The sequence below is a fragment of the Podarcis vaucheri genome (genome assembly GCF_965113315.1).
Source record: "Podarcis vaucheri genome assembly, chromosome: 12".
Lineage (NCBI taxonomy): Eukaryota > Metazoa > Chordata > Lepidosauria > Squamata > Lacertidae > Podarcis > Podarcis vaucheri.
The window spans coordinates 50,243,632-50,262,419 of NC_138750.1; the positions used below are offsets into that span (position 1 = coordinate 50,243,632).

Here is an 18,788-nt window from a genome sequence, read left to right on the forward strand (position 1 = left end):
GAGCAATCAGTCAGTAACGATTTATCTCAAATGGTTCTGCAGCTCATCTGGTGGCAATTTTTTTAGCATCAACATTTTATTACAATCACTTCTTAAAGCAGGCTTTTTGTTGTTGTTTTTTTGCAGACTGTGCTACGCACTCAGTAACTAACCTTGTTTTGTTGTTGTTGTTTTGGTCACGCAGCCGAAACCATTGTGAACGTATTAGATTTCAAGAAAGATGTAGGATTATGGCATGGGATTCTTACGGTAAGATAACTGCTCATTAAAGTAATGGTTTAAAAATGAGAATGGAGTGTTTTACATTTCCATAGGAAGTCGGAGCATTCTCTGAATGTTTACCTTCTGATGCTAGATGGACTTTTGAAACATTAGGAAACTTGGTAGTTGCAGAAATCATTGTTGGCGAGATGAGTGAACCAAAGACCTTCTGAATCCACAACTCTCTCCAGTGGTGGACAGCCTGGGAAGTTCCATCTCTTCTTGTTCTTCACATGTGGTCTTTGAAGATGTACTGTCTCTGAACGTGAAGGTTCTAAAAGGAAAAAGAACAGAACTTTCTTTGACTCACCCTTGAGCCTAGAATACTTACAAAGCCAGCTGGAGGTTTTATATTTGTATTAATAAGAGAAGGAGACAAGAGAGAGGCCAGAAGAACGATTGAAGTAATAACAGCAGACAGTAATTCAGTTCCATAAGTATTATTTTTTGGGTTCCTTCATCTAAGAATCAAAAGCGAAAAACTCTGGCAGGTCTGTTCAATGCAATGCAGCAAATATTTTGATTTCCAGCTCCACCCTTGGTTGACTTCCAGCTGTGGGGTGCTCCATGCTGAGGAAGGTGTGTGTGAATGAGAACTATTCCTTCCTTAGATGTGGAACCCCTAATAATTGGAAGCGTGATGAGAGTTGCTTTCAAACAAGGCAGAATGCATGATATTATAGCTGGTTGCGCTTCTGAAGGGAACAAAATTAGAAATGACAAAGAAGGGGATTTCCTAATAGGGCAAAGATGGCCACCTGCTGTCCAGGTCCTCTGAGCACTTGTCTCTAGAGGTCTCAAGGCTCTTCCTGTGTAGCCACTGAAGTTAATGCATATTTCTTGTGTATGATCATAGGAGCAAGGGCTTGATTCAGGACATTTGCTTTTTCTACAAGATCATCATAGAACTTCGTTGTAAAATAAAATGTTCATATGAGCAGAATGTTGATAACCAAAGTGTTGATAGTCAAAGTGTTGGTGCTGACCTTTAAAGCCCTAAACGGCCTCAGCCCAGTATACCTGAAAGAGCGTCTCCACCCCGATCGTTCAGCCCAGACACTGAGGTCCTCCTCCGAGGGTGTTCTGCTGGTTCCCTCACTGTGAGAAGAGAGGTTACAGGGAACCAGGCAGAGGGCCTTCTCGGTAGTGGCACCCTCCCTGTGGAACACCCTTCCTTCAGATGTCAAGGAAATAAACAACTATCTGACTCTTAGGAGACATCTGAAGGCAGCCCTGTATCAGGAAGTTTTTAATGTTTGATGTTTTAGAGTGGCTGGGGAAACTCAGTCAGATGGGCGGGGTATAACTAATAAAATTATAATCATCATCATGTTGATATTATAAAATATTAAACATAGTTGAGATTTTTTTTATTGGTTTGTTTTGGTTTTCAAAACACCAAAAAGACAAGATTACAAACTGCACGTCCTGCAGACTTTGGTTTTCTGCTCAGTTTGAAAAATCCCAATGATTTAATATGCTTGGGCTAATGGTAATATAATTGGCTCTGCTGCTCAATTAAAAGAAAGGATCAAGAAAGTGGAGGAATGACTTTAATGTTAAATAGTTTACAGATAGTAATGTTGAACTATTAGGATTCTAATTCAGTGCCTTTCAAACTTGGGTGTCCAGTTGTTGTTGCACTACAACTCCCATCATCCTTACCTAGACAGATCAGGAACGTGGGAATTGTAGTCCAACAACAGCTGGACACCCAAGTTTCAGAAACACTGTTTTATTTCTTGAGAGTCTGTGTAACCAAAGTAGTGAGCAAAGTTTTTTTTTAAATGGTTTCAGAAGTTGTGCTATATCTGAAGACATTTGTGATAGCCGAAGTGTTATGCTAAGAGTTTACTAACATTGTTGCAGTTCTCCAGCCAGATTTATCTTATTTCTGGGGTTAATATCTATATTTTTAATTTTCTACGGAGTCATTTATTTTTATACATATTGGCTGATTTCCAGCCCAGTCATATAGCGGGACCGTCTCTCTCCACCCCACCCACCCAGGCAATGAAACATGTTAGCTTATTTTAAACAGTTTTCTTTGCATTCCTATTTTAAGCCTCTCAGATGACCTTTTGAGGTTATTGGGGCAAATGTACTGTATAACTTATTTTTAGGAAGGATTAACTACCTCTTTTGGAGTTCCTAGAGATGTCAAAGCCTGGGGGGAAACCCAGAAAGATTGGGGGTGGGGAATCAGTTTCCCCCTCCCCTGAGGCCTCTCGTTTCTTTTTCCCCAGTTGTTAAACTCGGTATATAGGGAAAATTTAAGGGAGGAACAAAAAAACCTCTTGTGAGCTATTTCTTCTTTTGAAATAATAAAAATGCTTTTAAGGCAGGATTTCAAAATACTGTTTTTGTCAAAGTTTGCTCCCCGCAAATGACAATGTAGGACAGTCTGCAGTATTAGGAAATTACTGCCCATCCCACTGTAGAAAAACGCAACTCCAAATCCAATTCTGTGTGAAGTTATGTGTAATAGATTTTACATTCTTTAAGTAGAAAATTGGCTTAGAACTGATAAGAAAACAAGACTGTGTACAGTATATTGAAATTTCCCTCACAAAATTTTGTTCAGTTCCTGAAAAATACCTGCCTTCTTCCCAACAGCTTCAGGATTTCAGGAAAATTTATACTCAATCTTCAATTAGCTGATAAAGGTTTCTCTCTAGTTTCTCTGCCTTTTACTTGATGTGAATAGCGTGTCTTGCCCTCATCACTCAGTTGATCATTCCAGAGCTTGAAATCGCTATTCAAAAGCCATAAGCATAACTTAATTTAGGGCCACACAGGCCTGTATGTTGTTTGATTACTGAACACTTGACTTGCACCTGCATGTGTGAATTGGTTCCATTCAGAATCCTTTAGTTTTTAGGAGATGTTGGAGGCTATGAAAGTTTTGATCTCTGATGTTCTGTTCCACAACGGCTCCTTCACCCTGCAATCCCTCCTTAGTTTGTAGTGACTTTATTTACTTCGTAGTTCTGTAAAAGGGTTTGAAAACGAGAACTGCTTTAGAAATGCACCATTCGTCTTTTTTGGTTCATATATTGAGATCAAGGCTTGACACGTCAAATTCAGTTAAACATGTAAACTCATACAGGGAAATCCAGTAGGGAAAAATGGGACCCCACAGTGCCATCTAGTGTCACAGTGTTATATTGCATATACAACACATATAAAGTGCCTTTTCTTTACCAACCTAGCTGAGTCCCCAATCTTAAACCCTTTTCGATAGGTAACCAAAAATATGTAGCACTTACAACAGAGCTGGGATTTGTTTTAGTGAAGAGTTGTGGTTTGTTTCATTACTGCTGAAACCTGTGTTCCCTTCACTTAATTTCAGAGTGTTATGAACATGATGCATGTCATAAGCATCCCCTATTCCTTAATGAAAGTGAACCCACTTTCGTGGATACAGAAGGTCTGCCAGTACAAAGGTAAGGGCTGCGTACCTGTGCACGCACATCCATTCACACACAAACCCACAGGTGCTTTGAGAGGATGGAAGTTAAGCAGCATATAAAGTTGTAAAACACGGATAGAGTATCTGTGACCCTTCCCATCATCTCTGACCCTTGGCTATGCTGACTAGGGCTGATGTATCAACAGAGCTGCAGTTTTCCCATCCCTGGTCTAAAATGTAATGGTGGTGATGTTGGAATAGCAATTGCACACACCTGTAAATTAATTTGTTTCTGTAGCTTTAAGTTGGTGAGTAGGTGCAATAGCAAGGGTCATTTGGGACACACACCACGACGCATCTGGAAAGCTATTGGAGTTTATTTCAGCTTGTGTATTAAAAAGACGAACAGCCAGTTGTTCAGTAATGGTTTCATACTGTTAGAAGCCTGGCTTGATCTTCTCTGTTGTTGCATGTCTGATGGCTTTGCCAGAGGGCTCTACTTAAACAGGGTCCTCCCCAGTCTATACTGCTACAGTTGTGCTAGGCTTCCTTGTTTGCTAGTCAGTGAAGTTTGCCAAGCCTTCGTCTTCCAAGATTCCACCTGCTTTATTCAGCCACTTCTGTAACAGGTGAAGCCTAGAACCCAGGCAACCTTTCTGTGCCTGTAACAGAATTCCTTTGTGGCTTGTCTGAAGGGCCATAAAATACAAAGTCCTAATTGAGATCTCAGAAGTTTCCTATCCCTGGTATATGTGACAGGTCAAAGTAAATAATACATCTTTGGTATCTTCTGGTTGTTTTGCCATTGTTTTCATCGAAAGCAATTTCTGCTACGCTTGGACAAGTTTTGAACTTCATATTCCCAAATCTTCTTTCCTCTTTTCCTCTCTGTTTCTCCTCCCCCTATCCTGGTCCCCAGCGAAAGTTGCCTGTGTGAAATCCAGGGATATGCACTGGGCATTAGTAGCGCATAGAGATCAACGAGATATCAACCTCTCCTCCCTCCGTATGCTAATAGTTGCTGATGGCGCCAACCCATGTAAGTTGATGGCTGTGGAACAAAAGCAATTTCCCCCCCTTCCTTTTTTTTGAATGTTATTTTGTATTGTTTTTATTCATCCTATGTTTTCTTTTGCATGCATGAGCAGCATAAAAATAAGAAATAAATATAAAAGTTATGGGTTTATGACTGGGTGTTCTCTGACATACAAGCCACTGACTTTGACTGGTGGGTGGCTTCCTCAGATATTTGTTACTTGTGTAATAATAATAATTCCTTCTGTCATGAATAGCAAAAAAAAAGGTTAATGAACATTTTGAGGTTTGCCGCGAAGCGTTTTTAGGAGCTAATTCATTTTGGATTGTGTGTGTGTGAGGTTTGTGTTTTGGTTTCTTTTCTTTAGCAAATCCTGGAGCAAACCTGATATTCCATAGAAGCAAATCCAATTATAAGTGACATGACAGCTTGTTATGTAAAGGCTGAATCAAATTTATCCTTAAGCAGTACAAAAGAACAGAAGGTTTCTCCGCAAAACATTTGAAACTTAGGGAAAATTATTTTATGTTCATACTTGGGCACACAGATCAAAGTACAAAATAAATGATTTTTTTTTATCACGTATGAAGGGTGTGCTATGTGCTATCAGTAGTAGCCAATTCCTCTTTCTGCTCTTAACTTCCATCTACCTAATTGTATTTTAGTTATTACGGTTTTTTTTATTCTATACTTGCCCAAACAGGTCTACAAATCAGAAGCAGAACATAAATAATACCAAAAAGAAATCACTAAGAGCCAACACCCATGATTAAACACAAAGTCATTAAATCTCAGATATCCTTGGAAATAAAGCTATTTGCACACAGTATCTAAAAACTAATAAATAAGGAGTAAGGTGAGCCTCTTGAGGAAGCGAGTTCCACAGCCTCAGTGCCACCACTGAGAAGGCCTTGTTAGATGTTGCCACTCTCTACATCTCCAACAGAGGCGTCTCCATAGATAACTTGATTGGTTAGATAGATTCGTATGGGAGATGGTCATCTTTGAATTACCCAGACCCTCAACCTGTCTAGATTTATACAAGTAAAAACAACAACACTAGCACCTTTAATTGGAACTTGGAAACATCTTGCATGTATTTTGTACTTTTATGTGCATACCAAAGTACGAAAAATAAAAGTGAGATTAAGCCATTTAAAGCAGTTGGGGACAGTTTCTCTGCTGAAACCATACATGAAGGAGAATGATCTCTTTTTAAGATGCCAACGTCCTATAACTTGCTGTGGGAGTTTTTGTTTTTTATTTTAATTAAGGTGTAATTAAATAGTAAGAGCTGTTTTCAGCTCTGTACAGGACACGCCCAGTGGGATTCTAAGTCCCCTTTCCCCTTTGAAGAGCAAAACCCCAAAACGACTGCTTTCGGAAAGCCCTTGGTTTCAAAAGCAGATTGCATGATGTGGATTGTTCCTGGGCTCATGAAACTAGTTGTGTAGTTCTATAGATCTCACCTCATATGTCTTGAAAATTGTAACTAGGCTGGTAGCAAATTTATTTCTCTTTGGAGAGAATCGGTTAGATTCTTTTGCCACTTTCTGCTCATAATTGCTCTATTTTTGTCCTGGAAACATTGCTTATTGCATATAGACCCTATATTGATGTCAGATTTTCTTTTTACTCCAGGGTCTATTTCCTCTTGTGATGCGTTTCTTAATGTCTTCCAAAGCAAAGGCCTCAGACAAGAAGTCATTTGCCCTTGTGCTAGTTCGCCAGAGGCTCTCACAGTGGCTATTAGAAGGTACTGTATATTTAAATTTAAAATGAGTGATCCTGAAGGCAACATAGCTTCATGCATACAGCTGTCCCAGAATTGAATAAATGGAAAATATCAGTCACTGGACCTCTAGGAACTCTTTGGATCAGAAACTTTAAGTCACTCTTTCTTGTTATTAATTCTTTGTTATTTTCTTTCTTTCTTTTTAATTAATCAGTTTATAAATTTAAAAGGTTCTGATATCTTGTTCAAGTGTTTCTCATTAAAGTATTACAGGATACAAGACATTTATATATTTCAGACAGCTATATTAAACTTTTTGTATTCTAATTCCCCCCCCCCTTTTCTTTCAAAAGTTAATTTTCTCAACTTAAAAAAAACTGCATACAAGACTATTGCTCTAAAATATTTGGTTTCTTTTGATAGCTTTTTGAATGTTCTCTGGCATCTGAATCTTTTCAGGATCATCTTCTTATTTACTTCCTTTACAGAGTTTCAATAAGGTTTTTGTATTCTGATGTCCATGGTTTCACCCACAAAACATACATGAAAGCTATTTACCTGAGGAGGTACATGGTGTTGTTGGCAAACAAGTAGCTTATAGATCCGGTGTAGCGGCTACACTGTTGGACCAGGTAGACCCGGGTTCAGATTCCCACTTGGTGGATAAGCTTGGGCGGGGCACCATCTTTTGGCTTAGCCTATCTCACAATACAAATGTCAGCATAAAATTGACAAAAAGAGAAGGTCCCACAGACAGAGAGCAGACTACCAATGTGGTGACAGGCTTTGCATGGCTCTAACTTAACTTTCATTGACATGTGGCATTTGTGCCATGGCGAATTCTTCAGTAACAAACCAGCAATGATTCGAAATCATTGTCAGGCTACCAGATGATGGGTAGCATGCAGAACATTTTGTTCTTGATTCTTCTTATTGGATATTCCTTTTTAGGCAGGACAAAATTTGTGCATGTATCTTTAGAAACATGGGCTGCAACCTACAAACAGTCAAAGCATTTTTTAACCCCACAACAAAAACTTTGAAGCCCTATTCATGATGCATGCCTAACATCCCTGGACTTTAAGGACTTTGCAAGTTAACACCAAGAGTTTGAAAACACAGCAATAATGCTCTCTGCTCATCCATTTGAAATGTTTTGAGTTGCTTCCAGAAACCATGCATTATGCACACTTAAACACAATGGAAATCAGTAAAAACCATAAACCAATTATCTATATGCAAGATGAGTATTGGGATCTAAGCTTACTCTCTCTAATAAAGTTTATTTTCTTTTTGCGGTACTTGTACAGCTTATTTGTATCAGCGTTGAGTGATGATGGGGCAAAGCTCACCTTAAAAATATACACAAGGTGGTATTATGTTCAGCATGACAGTTGCAGAAGGGTACAGGCTCAGAGATAATGTTGATCAATAGTGTGGTTGAGCCTTCCTTCTAAATGATGGATATGACATTAATCATGGCCGGCCGTTTACCAGCTTCTCATTTGTTATGCCTTAATGCACATTAAAACCCTCCCATAACTGGAGTGCTCAATCCTTTTTTGCTGGTATCATGTTGGGAGGAAGGGAAAAGCCCCTTAGCATCTTTTAATTTAAATTTATGGCACCAGCCATCTTTCCCCCCTCTTAATGAACATGGTTAGCTAATACCCATCTAGTAGTTCATGCATTGTGGGGAACGCCATAGTAATTAAAGATAAGCCCTGCAGGCAGCAGTTTCTTGGTACGTATTGCAAAAGGCAGAGAGGCACACTCACTTCACTGTTCGATCTGGAATATGTCTTGGGATCTGCCTGCACTATGTGAAAACATCTGCCATAACTAAAAATGGCATTGCGTTGAAAGAGCCGTGTCACTAAAACAAACACTTTGACGCATTTCCTCTTTTGTACTTTCTCACCTTCAAGAGTCCTATGAAAGATGTATGTTTGTGTTGACATAAAATAGGCTAGGCTCGGCTGGTTTTGTGTGTCAAGGCAAAAAGATCAGAAATGGGACAGTTTAAAGAGCTTTAAAAATAATAATCTTGTGGCCTCTGTGTATTGATATGTACCGTATTTTTTGCACCATAACACTCACTTTTTTCCTCCTAGAAAGTAAGGGGAAATGTCTGTGCATGTTATGGAGGGAATGCCTGCGGGTGGCGGGGGGATCTGCTGCAGTCGTGAGCAGAGGATCCATGGTTCCCCTTCCTTCCCTCCTCCGTGGTTACAAAGCATGGATCCACATGAATCCTCAGGATTTTTGCATTGGGCTACTCCAAACTCACTGTCAGATCACATGTCTGTGGCCACAGCATGAACCACAAAAATCATATATCCACTATTTCGTTTAGAATTTTTTTTTCTTGTTTTCTTCCTCTAAAAACTATGTGCGTGTTATGGTCTGGTGTGTGTTATAGAGCGAAAAATATGGTATATAAAACATTGCAGATTGAGAGTTGCTGTCTATTTGACATTTTCTGTATATTTGCAGGCCAACAGATGATAGCAATCAGCCGCCAGGCAGAGGGGTCCTGTCCATGCACGGTCTTACCTATGGAGTCATCAGAGTGGATTCTGAAGAAAAGCTTTCTGTTTTAACAGTGCAAGATGTTGGCTTGGTGATGCCAGGAGGTAAGGCTCCCCCCCCCCCAGCTTTTGCCAGAAAATAGGAAATCTGCTTTTAAAAACAAAACAAAAACTGTGTTATTCAAAGACATGCCAGATTTCCACAGCTTAGATAAATAGCTTTAAACTAAATGTTGTAATTTCCCTACTTGGGAATCTCTGCAGTTATATATATGAAGAGGGTCTGAACTGTGGGCATGCCAAAAAAACTCAAAGCAAATTGAACAAAAACCATAGACCGTATTCATGATTCATAGACACACCATTTTCCAAATAGTGCCAACTCCATTAGTCAGTTTTTCAGGAACTTTAAAAAAATATTTTCTTCCCCTCTCAGTGCCCTCGTATTCCTCTATGGAACATGTGTATACAGTTATTATAATTTATTTTTTTTTAAAAAAAATGCAGGTTGTGATAACTTTTAGATTGATATCCTGGGTCTGAACTTCCAAAAGTGGCATGAAGCTTTAATTCCTTTTATGTAAGGCCAGGTTTTTCCATGAAAGGGCCTCTAATAAATCATACGTGAAAACACACCCCTTTTTGTCTTCTTTGTTATAAAACTGTGACTAGGTGATGGTTTCTTTCTTCTTCCTTTATGTTCAGAACTCTTATTCTCCTTCCCCACCCTAAATTTGTGTCTTTATCTGATTCTACAGCCACAGCTAATGTGGAGCTGGGTGCCTTGCTGCATCTTTTCACAGCGGATGGAAATGGGTTGCAAAGCCTTGCACTTATAAAGGCATTCTGGCTCTTGCTTAACCTTCTTTCCTCTGCCACATTGGCTCCTTTCCCATTTCTAAACATATGCTTGTCTCGGGATTTACTGCAGAAGCAATCAATCAGGAGTCCTATATGGCATTCCCCTTTTATGGCCAAGATTGGAAACAGCAGAAGCCTTAGGAGGCGGAGAAACTTTTAGCATGGTGGAATAATCCCCTATGAAGTTGTAGTGCAGGCTGATTCCTGAAGACTTCTTTTCTTGACAGTGTCATGTCTCCCCAGCCTTAAAAAAAATAAAAAAATTAAGAATACCCTAATAATAAGTATTAAGGTAAAGGGGACTTCTGACCATTAGGTCCAGTCGTGACCGACTCTGGGGTTGTGGCGCTCATCTCGCTTTATTGGCTGAGGGAGCCGGCTTACAGCTTCCAGGTCACGTGGCCAGCATAACTAAGCTGCTTCTGGCAAACCAGAGCAGCAAACGCCATTTACCTTCCCGCCGGAGCGGTACCTATTTATCTACTTGCACTTTGACGTGCTTTCGAACTGCTAGGTTGGCAGGAGCTGGGACCGAGCAACGGGAGCTCACCCCGTTGTGGGGATTCGAACCTCCGACCTTCTGATCGGCAAGTCCTAGGCTCTGTGGTTTAACCCACAGCGCCACCCGCGTCCCTAATAATACGTATAGGGGCTGTTCTTATCCTTCTACATGCATCCTCCTTAACAGTTTTCCAGTGGTAAATTTGCATCTTAAGAGTCTCCATGGCCACATTCCCAGGGAGACTCCAAAAGTGCAGGTGTTAGCTCACATCCTGAGTAGCTATATGACATGACTGCAATTATGTGCCTCGTTATCTGGATATAAGCTGCATCTTGTGGGGGTTTTTTTGTGGCTGCTTGTAAAACGCGCTGAGTTTTAACGAAGGTCTTCTGCCAGCTGAAATGCAACCTTTAGGTTTTAATTAGAAATGCAAAAAAGTCTTTCAGGCAGGTGTTTCCATTTAAACTGTTAGGGTGAGGTAGGGACCCTACCAAAGAAAATGAAATAAGTCCCCCAGCCTCTGCTTGATGGTTTTCTTCATTCTCTGACTTTTTCCAACACCCGAATACTTCGCTTTCACCTCATACATTTTCCTTCTCTGAGAGAAGTCCCAGAGCTACACCCAACTCCACTTCGCTTTCTGAAACAGAATGCCTAGTGTGTAACCTCAACCCAAGATTTAAGGTGTGATTTTGTTCAGAGAATTGCTTCTGTAGCTTTCTCTTCTCGCTATAGCACTCAAAAACCTTATTCTTTGGGAAAAGGTGTGTGTGTGTGTGTGTGTGTGTGTGTGTGTGTGTGTGTGCTGGCAACAGTAGTTACCGTGACAACCCTTCCCGGCGCTGAATAGAAGTTTGGCATTTGGTAGAAAGCTAACTCAAGATATCTTTCGTATTAGCTTTTTCAGAGCTTGAAAGACAGCGCAAGCAATTAAAGCCACATCTAACACCCCATGCAGGGTGCAAAATTAGATTTTAAAATCTCTAATGGTTGTATGAATACTGTGCGATAAAACTATGACATCAACTTGACAGTTTGGTTCTATTATCTACATGCATCTTTTGCAAGACTTGCAAACCGTATTTCTTTTTTTAAAAAACAACAACACTTTTTTGCCTTCTCTTAATAGCCATAATGTGTGCCGTGAAGCCTGATGGAGTTCCTCAACTCTGTCGGACAGATGAAGTAGGGGAACTCTGCGTATGCGCTATTGCAACAGGTACATCTTATTATGGACTATCTGGAATGACCAAAAACACATTTGAGGTGAGTTTGAGTTCTACAAGTCTGTTCCCTGCTTAGCCCTTCAAGTTTGAATAATGCTTTTGGATTAGTGCTACTGCTAATGATTCAGGGTTTGTTGGGTTTTTGTTTTGTTTTTTGGTGGACATGCAAAACTACTGACTAACTTTCCCAGCGGTTTTGTTAGACAAGTGGTAAGGTAAAGGGACCCCTGACCATTAGGTTCAGTCGTGACCGACTCTGGGGTTGCGGCGCTCATCTTGCTTTATTGGCCGAGGGAGCCGGCGTACAGCTTCTGGGTCATGCGGCCAGTATGACTAAGCCGCTTCTGGCAAACCAGAGCAGCGCACGGAAACGCCGTTTACCTTCCCGCCAGAGCGGTACCTATTTATCTACTTGCACTTTGATGTGCTTTTGAACTGCTAGGTTGGCAGGAGCAGGGACCGAGCAACGGGAGCTCACCCCGTCGTGGGGATTCGAATCGCCGACCTTCTGATTGGCAAGTCCTAGGCTCTGTGGTTTAACCCACAGCGCCACCCGCGTCCCTAGACAAGTAGTACATCTAGCCTATTATAGCCTACAGTCACAGACAATAGCTTTCCTTGGGTTTCCAGTAGAGGTCTTTCCTATTATCTCCTACCTGATAATTTAAATGGAGATGTCAGGGATTGAACTTGCAGTCTTCTGCATGCAGTTCATATGCTTTGCCACTGAGCCCCACATCTCACTCAGTTGGAACAAGAATTCATGGAGAACCTTTTTTAAAAGAGGAAAACGCTATCTCTTTCAAAACGTTAAATATTTTATACTGGAAACCATTTAATCGGAAGGGAAGGGAAGGATTGACTGTAACGTGGATGCATACTTTAATGTGTGTGTTTTATGCATGGTTTTATGATACAAGGATGAATGTACCTGACTCTGTGCATCTTGGGAAAGGGGCTGCAGATAGATCAGAACCGAGCTCATAATTTTTCCCTACAGAAGCCCACTCCTGGCTTCCCCTGAGCTTCCTTCATTTCTGCAGCCAAATTTAGGGCAGGCAGGAAGGAAAAGCAGTTCAGATGTTGCTCTTGTTAAACAGCTGAAAGTCAGGAGCCCTTGTCAATGTACTACAGAATCGCCCAGAGATCCATCAGTGGATCCCGACCTATTTTCTGAACACTCTTGCTCTAGAGCCAACTCAGTAACAAAATAAAAGTTGATGTCCTTCTCTTCTCTCTCTCTCTCTCTCTCTCTCTCTCTCTCTCTCTCTCTCTCTCCTGCAGGTGTTCCCTATGACCAGTTCAGGTGCCCCAATCAGTGAATACCCTTTCATAAGAACTGGACTGCTGGGGTTTATTGGTCCAGGTGGGCTTGTCTTTGTTGTTGGCAAAATGGATGGGCTGATGGTCGTCAGCGGACGGAGGCACAACGCAGATGACATTGTAGCCACGGCGCTCGCGGTGGAACCAATGAAGTTTGTCTACAGGGGAAGGTTTGCGTCACTTTTCTCCCCCAGAAATAAATAAATAAACATTGGATTGTGGAAAAGGCATTTGCATTGTTTAGAGCAGATGCTCTTTTCATTCCAGAAAAAGCCATAGCAAAAACATTTTTATTTTTTTAAAAAACCATTGTTTATTTTATGCATTTATATGCCACTGTATAACCAGGTTCTCAAAACAGCTTTGCTATGAGACCAAAAACAAGTAAATATTTCTACAGAAAGGCAGATCAGTAAGAAAACATAAAACGAATCATGAAAATAGTGGCAAAGCTAAAGCAAATTTAGAGCAGGAGCAAATTAAAAAGCCCAAGGAAATTAGAAAGGGCTTTTCCTGGTACTGAAATGACCTCAGAGTAGGCAAGTTTCTCTGGGAAGGGGCGTTCCATTGACGGTGTGTCACAAATGGAGCCAAATGCATATAATTAAAAATGTGGAAAGTGGTGGCTCTTTGCTGTTGTGTTGCTTTAAGCCTTATTTTTCTGCCGCATTGATGGGCTTGATCATATATAGAGCAATAACATCTTCTGCGATGACTCTCTGTGTTAAGCTTTGGAAATCTGAAACAAGCTCTTCTTTTATAAAAGCTGTTCTTCAGCAGTGCTCTATTTTAAAATCATGTAGGTGTTGCGTGCAGCTGGCTTTTTCTAGAATAAATAAGAACTGGAGCCCCAATCTTCTCAATTGCATAACTAATGAGTAATGAGTCACAGAGGATAATGAAATACAGTTTTCTCTGCACTTGGTATTCTTACACAGTTATCTGTCCTGGTTTGCACACCCCACAGAATAGCAGTGTTTTCAGTGAGCGTTCTTCACGACGAGAGGATAGTTATCGTTGCTGAGCAAAGGCCGGATTCTACAGAGGAAGACAGCTTTCAGTGGATGAGCAGAGTGCTACAGGTACAGTTGCTTAAGCTGTAATCCGCAGGGTCAAATGGAAAGTTTGGGTGGCCAGATGTGCCTCGCCTTCCCTGGAAGCATGAGCCTAAATTTCTCCATCTATTGCTCCTCACATACAGAGGTGAGACATCAATATACAAAACAAAAGCCATTCTCACTGCCACCCAATTAATCCTTCTGTATCCTCTCTGGAATCTTCCACTGCACAAAGAGTCATATTCTTTGTTTGGACAGACTTTAAGAGTTAATTTTAATTTTCCTCCACCGCCTCTTGGAACAAGCGACTGCTTCTCCCCTGTCTTCTGATTAGAGTAGCAGTAACCGTGCTGTGGACTTGCATGAACTTTAAGAAAAATCAAGGAATGGCGTGTGAAAGGTGGTTTTCCATGCCGGTGGAGAATACACAGCAGGATACGAAGCACAAAAGTGATACCAGCCTTGCTTAGTGGCTCTTCATTTTTCCACTTTGGTGTGGAGAACTTGCTTCAGGTCTTGGGTTCGCTGCAGCCCACAGGATTAAGCACCCTCCCCACTGTGTGTTTGCACAGAAGGTGCCAGATATTGGTGGTTGCATATAAGGTCCCTTGACACATGTTTCTTCTTTGAGGCCTTGTGCACTCAGAGAGAGCATGGGAAGTTTTATAAACGTGGCAGCATAGCATTCCAGGTTCTATTGCATACTTGATTGAAAAAAGAAAATGCTTCAAAGTGGTTTTGTTTCAAGTGTAATGAACCATGTGGGGTAATGAGAGTCATAGCTCATAGGTAGCATGGTACTGAGTCGGGGAGGTGGGAGTTTTTAATTGCCTTGTGCATTTTACTTCACATTGTATTTAGCAGTGTGCCCTATAGTAGCAACGCTGAGCAGAATAAAGCAAGTCAGAATTAATTCTGTTTACCTGGGTGGTGGTCTCTCAGTCTTTTTTGTGTCACATGGATTGCCTTTGTAATCACTTTTGGTAGAGGTCCCTTTTAAGTAGAGGAATTCTGCAGATGAAGTAAGTTTCTTTATTCATGCTTCAAGAAACCTGATCAGAAATGCTCCCTTGCTAAATCAATGGTTGGAGCTAAGGCTGGATCGTTGGGCATGGCACCAGTTGGATATCACTGTCCCCTGTCATGTTTAAGTCTCATGCTGGATCCCACAGAGAAAGCAGCAAGACAGGCCAGGTGTTGCAGGACCACGGATAGCTCCACGTGAACAACTTCCTCTGATAGGGTTAAGTCTGAGCCTTTTTAAGCATCCTTATCAGTTCTGTATCCTCCCTTCTGGTGCACTCCTTGCAGTGCAGGACCAGGATCAGATTGCTCAGGAGAAGGTTACAGATCCTAATGCTATGGAAGTTTGCTCCTGTGGGCTCTTGTCTATCAGCCCCAGACTCAGTGGTCTTCCAATCTCCAGGAGCAGGCTTGAAGCTCTGGACCTGGTTTGATTCCATAGCTGGAGGCGCCTGCAACCTCAGACTCTGAACCTTGATCCCTGCTAGACTTTTGGGTCATTACAATGACACTCTGGTGGAATCCATGAGTTTATTGCATATTTGTCAGTGTTGGGACACACAGGCTTCTTGTAGTATAGACCATATTGTACTCCTTGTTGTTGTCTAAAGCTATAATATTTTGAATATGTGTTCTGGTAAGAGCAAGGTCTCATTTGTTGTTGTGAGGACAACCAGTATGTTTTGAGATTCTGGGCAGTTTTGAAGAAGTTCATTGTATTCCATAATTGGCATACTTTTAACCTGGAAGTTCATGGCAGAGAGCGGACAGTTCATCCAGGCTCCTCTTCTACGGTTTTCATACACAAACAGTGAGCTAGTAAGACTTAGACAGGAACGTGTTCTTCTCTTTCTCTTGCCTCTGTAGCAATTTGAAATCCATGGTTGTAGGAGGATATACATACATACATATATGGTGAAAAAATAATTGAAACAGGCTATTTCTGCTTCAGTGTACACGACTGGATTAAAATAAAATTTACTTTTTCATAGGTATAATTAGTCTTGGCTTGTAGTGCATAGCTGATGTGCACAGTGACTAAGGAGCCATGGACCATTTGGTTTTGACATGTTTTGTGTCTCTGAGTTTGCTTATTTGAGATCACCAACTGAGTAATCTTGACAGTCTCAGACTTTTTATACTTATGTCTTGAATTCACAGTACATTATTGGATTCACATTATTGTTTTAGAGCAGGCATGTCCAACAGGTCAATTGCGATCTACTGGTTGATTGCATGGGTGTCTCAGGTCGATCGTGATCTCCTGGGTGTTCTCCTGGGTGATCTCCTGGGTGTTCCTTATCTCCCTCCCCTTAAAAAAGCTCAACAACTTTGGGTAATCCTCCCATAAAAAAACTCAACAACTCCTGGTAATGACAGTGGGTGGATCACAGCTAGTATTTTTATACTGGGAGTAGGTCGCAGTCTCTTGGGAGTTGGACATGCCTGTTTTAGAGGGTAGAGAGTTTCCAAATACTTTTTTACAGCTCCTCCTTGCACATCTGACCTTGCATTAAATTCCCTTTTTTAATGTTTCTAGGCTATAGACAGTATTCATCAAGTGGGAGTTTACTGCCTAGCCCTGGTACCAGCAAACACACTCCCAAAGACTCCTCTAGGTGGAATCCACTTATCCGAAACGAAGCAGCTTTTCCTCGAAGGAGCACTGCATCCCTGTAATGTGTTGATGTGTCCACACACCTGTGTAACAAACCTGCCTAAACCAAGACAAAAACAGCCAGGTAAGCTCAATGGCTCCATAAATAATAGGCTTACTGGATACTTTAGGAACATTGGAAGCTGCCTTTCTACTGGGCCAGATCAGTGCTCCATCTAGCTCAGTATTGTCTACAATGATATGTTCAGTAGTCGTTGAGACGCCGACTTTAGTACATAGGTATTGCAGAAAATTATTCTGATCCAATTGAAGATACAAGCTGTTGATGCTCCTCTGTGAACTTGCTGCATGTTTCCCTTGGGCTGTGGTGTTTGTTGAGCCTCCCAGCAGTAGTGGAAATCTGGAAAGGCTCACCTTGATGAGAAGGAAGGAGAGGCCGCTGGGCGGTAGGCTTTTTATTGTCTGTTATCTTGGTTCATCTAATCTTCCCTGCTCCTCCAGCTCTAGGGAGATTAGCTGAGAATGATAACTAGAGGTAAAAACTCACTGGTCAATGATGTCTCCTTGCCTGTCATGAGTTCTTCTTCTTTTTGTAAAGCTTCTCTAACTTTCCTCCACCTCTGCGAGTCATCGAAATTCTGTAGACGGGAAGCTATATTTTCTTATTAACGTATCCAGGTTAGAAGAGTCATGGTTCTGGCGTCACCTTAGCCATATCGGTTGACCTCTTCTTCAGAGGTGGAAATGTTTTTATGTTCTTGTTCTGTTGTCATCTAGGTATGTGTGTGTCACTCCATGAAAATGCTTGTCAGTCATTCTTGTTTATTATGGTTGTATAGTAATATCAAGGGGAAACCAGCCCACAAAGGGAACCTATTCTGTTGTGTGCTGAACATTTGCATCTAAAGTAGGAGATAGGTTTGCATCTAAAGTAGGTTTGAGTTTTGCATTGTTGTACTTGCCTGTTGTTGTTGTTTTATTGTACTGTAAACATCTTTCTACAGAAATTGGCCCTGCCTCTGTGATGGTGGGGAATCTCGTCTCTGGGAAAAGAATTGCTCAGGCAAGCGGTAGAGATTTGGGTCAAATAGAAGATAACGATCAAGCCAGAAAGGTAAAGCAGATAACCTTCCTTATAGGTTGTGGGGCTCCACAGAATGGCATTGTTGTTGTACGATACGTGCCGCGTTTATTGGACACATGCGGGCAAACTCAAAACTGGAATAGAAGTTTTTTTCTTGTCATTTCCAGATCTCGTAGTAAGGTTGCAATGTTCTTTGAACACATGCTGGAAAAGCAGGATAGAAATACTTCAAATAAATGAATAAATTCTAAAAGCCAGGTTTCACTGAACTGATGGTTGTGTGAACAGGCCTCTATTTCATTGCCAGTATGTGATACAGAAACCAGATGTGGCTATCACTTTATAGCACTTGCAGACTTGATTCTAAAATGCATATTTTTTTGTCTTTGAGAATATTTGTGTGTGTGTGTTTATGGCTGACGTGATAATTGTTATGAATAGTATTCCGTTTTAAAGTTGCCCCAATAATTCCTATAAATGTTCATTGAATATATCTCTTGGATATATTGTTTCCTGTTCATATAACCCATGCAGGCGTATCTCACAGTCTTAAACGGTTTTAAGCCTCTTAAGACAATAGAGCATTGCTATGTTGATTGATGAACAAGATGTAGTACAGCAGTTTATTTTAAATTCTTGGCTTTAAAATACTTATATCCTGCCTTTTCAGTTTTCCATTCCCAAAAGTATTAAGTTTATTCCTCCACAATGATATATGCATGTGTATAACTGGCAGCTGTGTCCAAGAGGGGAAGGGGCAGCTCTCTAAAAATGCTTTTAAAAATGTTTAATAGAGTATTATGCTTCTTACCTCTCCTCTCCTCTCTGATGTTGTCTTCCTCACTGCGCACAGTTCCTGTTTCTCTCAGAAGTCTTACAATGGAGAGCGCAAACAACTCCTGACCACGTGCTTTACACACTGCTAAATTGTAGGGTAAGGATATCTGGGTTTTATTTACATTACGGGGGTATCCTTTGGGCAGCGGCTTGGAGCACAAAACAATTCCCTTTAAAGCCTTAAAACAACAAATCCCAATAAAATTGCCTAAAATAGACTTGTACCCCAAGCAGAAAAAACATTTATAATACTTGTAAAAAACTTCAAACTTCTGAAAGTG

At 40.9% G+C, this 18,788-nt stretch overlaps 1 protein-coding gene across 6 annotated transcripts in view; it reads left to right on the forward strand.

The window, feature by feature from the left end:
• The window catches only part of DIP2C (disco interacting protein 2 homolog C), a 298,537-nt gene that overhangs the window by 231,411 nt on the left and 48,338 nt on the right, over positions 1-18,788 (forward strand). For all 6 annotated transcript variants that reach the window (XM_082192146.1, XM_082192150.1, XM_082192147.1 and 3 more), the window contains 11 exons: positions 185-249; positions 3,614-3,707; positions 4,593-4,712; positions 6,351-6,465; positions 8,941-9,080; positions 11,468-11,604; positions 12,849-13,057; positions 13,855-13,969; positions 16,509-16,710; positions 17,591-17,700; positions 18,524-18,604. In XM_082192146.1, coding sequence (XP_082048272.1) covers positions 185-249; positions 3,614-3,707; positions 4,593-4,712; positions 6,351-6,465; positions 8,941-9,080; positions 11,468-11,604; positions 12,849-13,057; positions 13,855-13,969; positions 16,509-16,710; positions 17,591-17,700; positions 18,524-18,604 — 1,388 coding nt within the window. The remainder of the gene's footprint in view (positions 1-184; positions 250-3,613; positions 3,708-4,592; positions 4,713-6,350; positions 6,466-8,940; positions 9,081-11,467; positions 11,605-12,848; positions 13,058-13,854; positions 13,970-16,508; positions 16,711-17,590; positions 17,701-18,523; positions 18,605-18,788) is intronic.